The 8,269-nt window shown below is 41.1% G+C and overlaps 1 protein-coding gene across 1 annotated transcript; it reads right to left on the reverse strand.

The window, feature by feature from the left end:
• Nucleotides 1–3,557: 3,557 nt before the first annotated feature.
• On the reverse strand, nucleotides 3,558–7,561 carry bhmt (betaine-homocysteine methyltransferase). The gene is made up of 8 exons (XM_039779632.1): nucleotides 7,420–7,561; nucleotides 6,951–7,083; nucleotides 6,746–6,858; nucleotides 6,389–6,580; nucleotides 5,618–5,765; nucleotides 4,341–4,523; nucleotides 4,020–4,248; nucleotides 3,558–3,932 (listed from the first exon to the last, which is right to left on the reverse strand). The coding sequence occupies exons 1-8, from the start codon at nucleotides 7,438–7,440 to the stop codon at nucleotides 3,752–3,754; spliced, it is 1,200 nt and encodes a 399-aa protein (XP_039635566.1). The 5' UTR covers nucleotides 7,441–7,561; the 3' UTR covers nucleotides 3,558–3,751.
• Nucleotides 7,562–8,269: the final 708 nt, after the last annotated feature.

Below are 8,269 nucleotides of genomic sequence, written 5' to 3' on the forward strand. Positions count from 1 at the left end.
TTTACACCTATTGTTTGGCTTTACGCTGTTTGGAGTCACAAATATCATCTATTTATTGATATTATTGCAAAAAGGAATATTTTTAAAACTGAATAAACAATGTGGTTTTAATAATGTACTTTGAATCTGAGTTTTAAAGCACCATTTACTCATTTACCAAATGTGTCCCCCTTCTCTGAATCTGTGCCCCAGTCTGTCTGTCTGTCTGTCTGTCTGTCTGTCTGTCTGTCTGTCTGTCTGTCTGTCTGTTAGTTATGAATAGAGCAACCAAAAAAAAAAATCAGTTGAGGATGACCACAAAAGGAAAATTCTTTTTAATACCATACTACCTTAAAGCGGACATGCTTTTTTTGTGTCAAACTAGTAGCCTAAATCTTAGTCTTTTCTTATTGGTTTTGATATGTGCATATAAGTCTAAAAAGGTTGTTGGAAGTATATTACCAGACCATCCATGGCTATTTAGACTTTTTATTTATTGTGAGAAGAGGCAGGTACATTTATGTAAAATCATAGTTATATCATTTTCTTCTCTGTGCTCCTGTTCGCTCATGCAACTGTTAAAGATTACAGCTTTTATATTGTGTAAACATACGTGTTGTTTTGTCTTATAATTGTGACTTTAATGTGTAAATGCAGTTAGTTCCGGCACAGATATGTTTTAAGATAGACATGTTTAAGGCAAGTAAGAAAACGATCACCTTTGAAATATGAAGCGATTGCCCGTTTTTTTCCATGTTACCTGAAGGCAGCACAGCAGTCCCTTTACTAGGAGAGTTTATCAAACCAAAGATTGTCTACAAAAACCGTCTCTGGTTAAATCAAACGACAAGCAGAGGGTTAAAATAAACCCGCATTAGTTTTCTTATTCTATAATTTAATGTCAGTTTTCCTCCATCCTCCTTTTACTTTCCATAAATCGCTCTTTCTCTCCGTCTCTGTCGCCCTCTGCGCATATTTGCGTTTTCCTAGCATGGCGAAGGCATAACCCGCCCTACTCTGCCTCTGATTGGCTAGTACTCGTTGCCTGCTCTGGTTGGATTGGTTAGACAAGAGGAGTGAGATTGGTTGGTTAGTTAGTTAAGAACACAAGTTCTCTTTAATACATCGATGGTTCAAAGGCAATCAGAGACAGAGAAGGGCGGGATATGCCTTCGCCATCCTAGGAAAAGAAATATCGCGTCCCGCAGACTATTATTTTACGTAGCCTACATGGCAGACGTGCACGAGGAGCATAAACATCTGCACGTGGGCAAATCCATGACGCAGGCACGCACAGAACATGACGGCATGCCGTACCGCAAGTCGACTGAGACAAAAGATAATCGATTATTAACAAGTCTAGAGATGTAGGTGTCAAACAATCAAATCTAGGCTTTTCTTTTCATATCTGATGTTTGTTTATTTCCCCCCCCTCTTCTTTCTTCTTTATATTAGGCTATTTGATTATAATTTTGCACCTTTGTGAGCATCTGATTCTTTATAGTACTGTGAAGAATTTTAGGCCTTATTGTTTGTATATGAATTTTGTTAAGCAAAAAAAAAAAAAAAAAATTAAATATGTGCTTCCCGCTCGGCCCATAGCATTTACATTTTTAATGTTTTTAAATCACTTTTCTCGACTCTGAGAAAGTTTTTCCAAATGTAAGAAGTCCATGGATTCAAAATACAGGATAGAAAGAGTCATAATCGACCTTGTTTGCAGTTCCAAGTGTCCTTACAGATGGCCCAGGGGTATAGAATGCCATTTTATTCAATATGAAATAAGTACATAAATAAATATACCTATGAAATAAATAGGTCTTTATTTTAAGGAGGTGAACTGGCATCTCTACCACCATCAATCCACACTTTGGTCCATACGGGGAGTTGAACCAGCGACCCTCCACTTCCCAACCCAAAATCGGAGAAAAGTACTGGAGTAAAAAGTACAATATTTACCTCTGCGATGTAGTGGACGATGAGTATAAAGTATTGTAGATCCAGTATAAGCGAGAATGCTGAACGGAGAAACAAGCCGCGAAAAGTTGAGACCAACTCAACATTTGGAGAAACGCAACCACACGTCGCTCAGCAATGGCCAATCATGTCACCGGTTTTCTGAGGCGGTGTGAGAGTCCCGTACAGGAAACGGGAAACAGGAAACATCGCTGCCTCCATCGCTGCCACAAGTTTTAAAACACTACGAGGGTAAAAAAATGAAACACAAGGACTGCCCGGGAGTTTGTGTAAAAGCTGAACGTTTCTTGCAAGGTATTGAACTTGAGATTGTGTACCGTATTAACAGGTTCACTTTTTTACACCACACCTGTCGTGTGGCCTTTGAGGATTTGATTTTGGCAGGTCTACATGATTAAAAGTATGGAACATGGACCAGAGTTACAGATGTTGGGTCACAAGTTAATCTGGGCGCAACTGTTCCACAGCCAACAACTGTCTCCTCTGTGCGTTTGAGCCAATTCGTCAAACACCGGTTTCCTGTACATGCTGTTAGGTAGCCTGAGTACAAACACATTAAACATGATCAATCACATTCACGGTACAAATAAGACCTTTGCTGCGTTAAGCAGACAATGCTGAACATAGCCTACACACACAGCACTACCAACCACACAGCTTTGAAGACTATCTGTAAATTGTGTAAAATGTACATCTGAAATACTGCACTCTTTGAGGTTATATATCCCCCCCCCCCCCAATTTGCTCAGCACAAAAACTCACTTGATTTTAGTTAAATTTCAGAAGTTTATTGCTACACATTGTTCAGTTCTTTTTAAAGACATTAGGCATGCGTGGAGCGTTAAAGCATTACTTTTAAGTGCATTCAAAGCTGCTATTTTGAGTTTGCAGTAATTTCACAAGGCTCACAGTTGTGATTAACTTACTCAAACAGGCATTCATTGTTGGTTAAAGCGCCCATATTATACTCATTTTCAGGTTCATAATTGTATTTTAAGGTTGTACCAGAATAGGTTTACATGGTTTAATTTTCAAAAAACACCATATTTTAGTTGTACTGCACAGCTCTCTCTCACTGCTGCAGATCCTCTTTTCACCTGGTTTCTGTTTTAGCTACAGAGTGAGACCTCTTTTCTTCTACTTCTTCTGTACTATCTTTGATTGCACTCGCACATGCTCAGTAGCTCAGATGTAGATCATGTCAGCTAGCTAACTCTAGAGACAGTAAAAGAAAGGCTGTTTCTCCAACTTCAGTCAGTTACAAGGCAGGATTAGCTGGGAGACTTCTAAATGAGGGAGCACATGTAAGTAGTTCTTTTGTAGATTATGGTGAACTTGTGTGTGTTGTAGCAGTGCTTTGCTATTGAGAACGAGGTACCATGCTAGTGTTAGCATTAGCGTTAGCATGCTAACGCTAACGCTACGAGCTAACCGTTGCGGTTAGCCACCTCGTTTCGGATTGTGACGTCACAGTCCGAGCCGATTTTGCTCACTAGGAGACTGAAGGCAGGACACATTCAGAAACCATATCTCACTCAAAACAGCATGGATGGATTTTTTTCAAAGTTTGTATGTGTGTGGAAGCACCAGAGACACAAAAGAACACCCCAAATTTTTTTTTCATAATATGGGCACTTTAAGCTAATTTAAAGCATCAGCATATGATACGAGTCTTCCACATACAGTAAAATGGTCCTAAAGAGACAGAAAGAATTTCAGCATTTTGATCTTTTTGGTATGTAAACTTAAGGGACTGATCTTGGCTTCTCCTTTGGAAACAGACACCTCAAGGAGCTCAGTGGCTTTTGTTGGCCTTGTCGAAGAGAGCCTTCAGCTGCTCCTGGGAGGTGGCCTCTTTCTGCTGCATCAGGTCAGCATGGCCTTTGGTGACACCCCAACCATCGGGCGTGGCCATCGCGGGGCAGAAGGGACGGCCAGACGCAGGCTTCAGCTTCTCCCAGTAGTCACGACGGGCCCTGCAGAGACAAATGCCTTTTTTAACCAAACTGCTGGAGGGATTTTGAGAGAAAACGAAAAAGAAACGAAAGAAATATCTACAGTACCTAGCTCTGACCCAAGGCTTCGTGTGCATCTCCAGACCACTGCCCCAGTTGCCATGCTTCTCAGATCCGGCGGGCAGGAAACCCCTCTCGGGTGCCAGCTCCTCGGCCAGGGCACGGGTGTGATAGGGTTCAAATCCACAGCAGCCTCCGATGTAATGAATACCAGCGTTGTACGCTTCCCGGGCGTATTTCTGCATGTCCCATCTGGTCAGGATCCTCGGCTCCAGACCTGTCGGAGAGAGCACACGGTTCTACATTATCGTCTTCCATGTCACGGTTTAGATGGAGACGTTGCATCCGTTTTAAGTTTTTATTACATACCGAAAGGGAACTCGGGCAGATCAATGAAACCCTGGCAGCTGCAGTCAGGAGTGTGGTAAGCCAGCGGCTGGGTCATGTAGTGAGCCTTCAGCCCGGCTTTCTCCACTCCCGCCTTCATCATCTTCACAGTCTTCACACATGTCTCCGGGTCAAAGTGGCAGTTGACGCCCACAATCTGAGCTCCTACGAAGAGTAAAACATGCAAACTTTATTACAAAGAAATGAAAATCCAACCAGGTGAAAACTGATACAGCTTTTGTGTCGCTTTGTGCAGCAGTGTGTATTTCTTAGTTGTCTTTTCATTCTTCCACTGGATGGCGCCAAAGTCAGATTCAAAATCCACATCACATACTGATGTTAAACATTCTACCCTCCCATCACCAGTGGGGGATCTGTGCTTGAGATTTAAACTACAAATGTATTAGAGAAAGCCTTTGTTACAAAATGGGTGCTTAAGTTAGAAAGATTTGGGCTTAACGGCAGCGAGAGTGAAATGAAAATAAATGAAGATGAATAATGGAAAATGCAGGATTCAGCATCAAGTTGGGGAGGGAAAAAAAAAAAAAAAAAACACAATTGATATTTTTAAAATGTTCCGATAGTGTTTTAGCTAAATGAGCCTAGAAAGTGTAAAAATATATATATATATATATATATATATATATATATATATATATATATATATATATATATAAATAAATAAAAGGAGTGAAACTGTTAAAAATAAATACGATAGCTCACTTAAAGACCCTGCAAACCCACACAGGTGTTTTTTTATTCTGGCCAATGAGACCATTGTGCATGTGGAACCTGAATATAAAAAGTACTAAAAGTACAAATAAATACTACAACATACAAAATCTGATCTTCATGAAGGTTATAATGGTCAGTTTTGTTGAGGTGTTGATTCAACTACAGACTACACTGTGCTGATGTTAAAAGTGTTTGTTATTTAGCCTGCCCTCATTAATATACACATGGTGGCAAAATAATAGACACTGTTATTAAGGGTTAAGACGATCAATTGTGTCCTCAGCCCAGTTTCTCCACCTATAGTGGGACAGGAGGTTTTAAACCTCATACATACATACATACATACATACATACATACATACATACATACATACATACATACATACCTACCTACCTACCTACCTACCTAACTTCCTACCTACCTATAGTGGGACAGGAGGTTTTAAACCTCATACATACACACCTACCTATAGTGGGACAGGAGGTTTTATACATACAGTACACCGACTGAGATATTTCCCTACCAGCTTTGACGAGTCTGACAGCACAGTCTCCGGGGCTGACTTTGTTCAGGTCGCCTTCAGGTCCAATACACAGAGTTGCAGCCACAGGCTTCCCAGTGGCCTTCAAAACCTGGACGGCCCACTCAGCCTCTTCCACGTGCTCAAAGTACTGCAAGCATAAAAAACAAAAAGAAATCACCACACATAATTTAATTATCATTTTAAATGGCCATTTGTGGTCACATTATTTCAGAACAAAATATATCACTGTTGGCGCCAAAAAAAAATTTTTAGAAGTAAAACGTAAAGGCTAGTTTACATTGGACGACTTTATAATGTCTTGGAGCTTACTAAAGTCTAAGAAATAACCCTGATGATGGAGACATGGAGTATTTATCCTTTAGTCAGGGGGGGTCTAATGAACATATCTTATTGGCTGCATTATGAGAAATTAAGTGTCCAATGTGTTTTTGTTTTTTTTCTACCTCTAAAATCAGGATACGTGCTTCTTGTAAATCCTTCAACCAGGGTTCACAACTACCACCTACTAGCCAAATAATGGTAAAATATGCAATTAAGTGGCCGGTAGATTTGCTTCACTTGTAAGCCAAAAAAAAAAAAAAAACAAAACAATGGTAATCTATTGAGTGGCTGGTGAAATTTGAACATTCACTAGCCATTTGGCTGGTGGACGAAAAAGTTGATTTTGGAACCCTGCCCTCAAACTTTATGGAAGTGAAACACCGGGCATTCGAGTCTGTGCCCAACTTACCAACGGCGTTCACTACATACCTCAGCAATCAAGAAGTCCACATTTTTCTTGACAAAGACATCAATCTGTTTCTTGAAGATGGCCTTGACGTCATTCTCACTCTTGCAGCTGAGGTAAGAGGGGGTCTGAGAGACTCCTCCGGCCACCAGGGCATCACCCTCATTGGCCACCTCCCTGGCCAGGTCACACGCTGCTTCGTTGATTTGCTGCCCCTAAAGAAATGGAGAAAAAAAAGAAACTTTCACGTTAAGAGAACACAAAGTCCCCGTACCGGTTGCTGCAGTCAGTTTGGTTTCACGCCAACTGTGCTGCCAAGCTGCCATGCCCTCTTCATGACTCAAAATGAGGCTTGAGAGCAGCTGGAGAGCTCTACTCACAGTGAAGCGCTGAGTGTGGCCTCTGTTCTCCAGTTTATCATCGCTTGCGTAGAAAGTGAATGTCTGCATGACATTGGAGCCTGCTCTCAGGAACTCCCGGTGCAGCTGGCGCACTGAAAACAACACGACGGGATGGCTCATTCAGCATTTGTCGCTGTCGGTTATTAAATGGCGCAAGCAGAGTAGTAGTAAGTAGTAGCCATACCTGCTTCAGGGTGCTCGGCTGCAGCCTCGGGGGTCCACGGTCCTGCTTTGACATAACCCCTCTTCTCCAGGGCGAAGACAAAGCCTCCGTCCCCGATGACGATCTCTCCTGCATCCAGACGCTCCAATATGCCCTGCGTAAAATCAAAGCGCGCAAGAAGCGCAGAAATGCGCACGCACACACACACACACACACACACACACACACACACACACACACACACACACACACACACACACACACACACACACACACACACACACACACACACACAAACGTTTGTTACATTTTTACTATCTGCTAGTTGACAGATATGCAAAGCATTTTCTTTTGCACAAAAATGCGCACACGCAAGCAACGTCTGAGTGCTGTAGGCTTCAAAACTATAATGCAACAAGTAAAAATGGAGAAAAAAAAATAGAATTTCTATGCGGTGCACAATAAGCTAAGAGACATCTCATTCGCTCACCTTCTTTGCTCCTGATGCCATGATTATTGCAGCAGTGACCGGCCCACTCTTGAGTGTCTGTGAGTTTGGAAAGGGCTTTGTGCAGATATCGGTGCTGCATTTATAATCCAGGAGGGGTGCGGTGCTCCTGATGTCACTCTAAAAGAAACGCCTGCCTCTTACATAGCTCATCTTTTTTGTTTTTGTTTTCCTTTTGGAAAGTTGGCACAAGACGACATATTGATAATTTTACCGCAACAACTCAAGACTCGTTCTCCACTGATATTTTATGGAATAAATCAATAAGATTTAGAAGAAGAAAGAAAGATGTTTGTTTACTTTTTTTTATATGCAAAATTGTATTATGGGTTTATTCTATGGCTGTTTCCTCATGTTTTATGTCTCTTAATTTGTTTTATTGTATTTAATCCCTGTGTGAGTTAATTTTTATTCTTCTGTACAGCACTTTGATCAACTTTGGTAGTTTCAAAGTGCATTATAAATAGTTTGATTGATGCATTGATTGAAAGAGCAGACATTTGACTTTGGTTTGCTTGCATGAGCAAAATCTGCTATTAAAAAGCATACATTGAAACACATATTACATCGTATAACATTACCACACTCATGCAAATGTTTCCTTCAGTCAGTATCCTGCATGACTCTGTTCTCAAGCATGGGGCTTGAGAACAGGTCAGGATCTTGTGATGACATCCAGCGGGGCAACAATGCCTTAAGTTTTTGCAATCAGGCCAAGCTTTATTCTCTTAAAGGTTACATTGTAAAGGATTCAGCATGATCAAACACAAGAAAAGTAACATGATTACATGCGTATGGCCAGACATCATTTCATTCAAAGGTTACATTGTAC

Source organism: Perca fluviatilis, chromosome 17 (assembly GCF_010015445.1).
Source record: "Perca fluviatilis chromosome 17, GENO_Pfluv_1.0, whole genome shotgun sequence".
Classification (NCBI taxonomy): Eukaryota; Metazoa; Chordata; class Actinopteri; order Perciformes; family Percidae; genus Perca; species Perca fluviatilis.

Excerpts from the sequence above, each read along its gene's own strand:
- bhmt (XM_039779632.1), bottom strand. The coding sequence starts at position 7,440 with ATGGCATCAGGAGCAAAGAAG. Across the intron at positions 6,859-6,950 it reads AGCCGAGCACCCTGAAGCAG|TGCGCCAGCTGCACCGGGAG; the intron begins GTATGGCTACTA and ends TGTTGTTTTCAG. Across the intron at positions 4,524-5,617 it reads TGTCAGACTCGTCAAAGCTG|GAGCTCAGATTGTGGGCGTC; the intron begins GTAGGGAAATAT and ends TACTCTTCGTAG.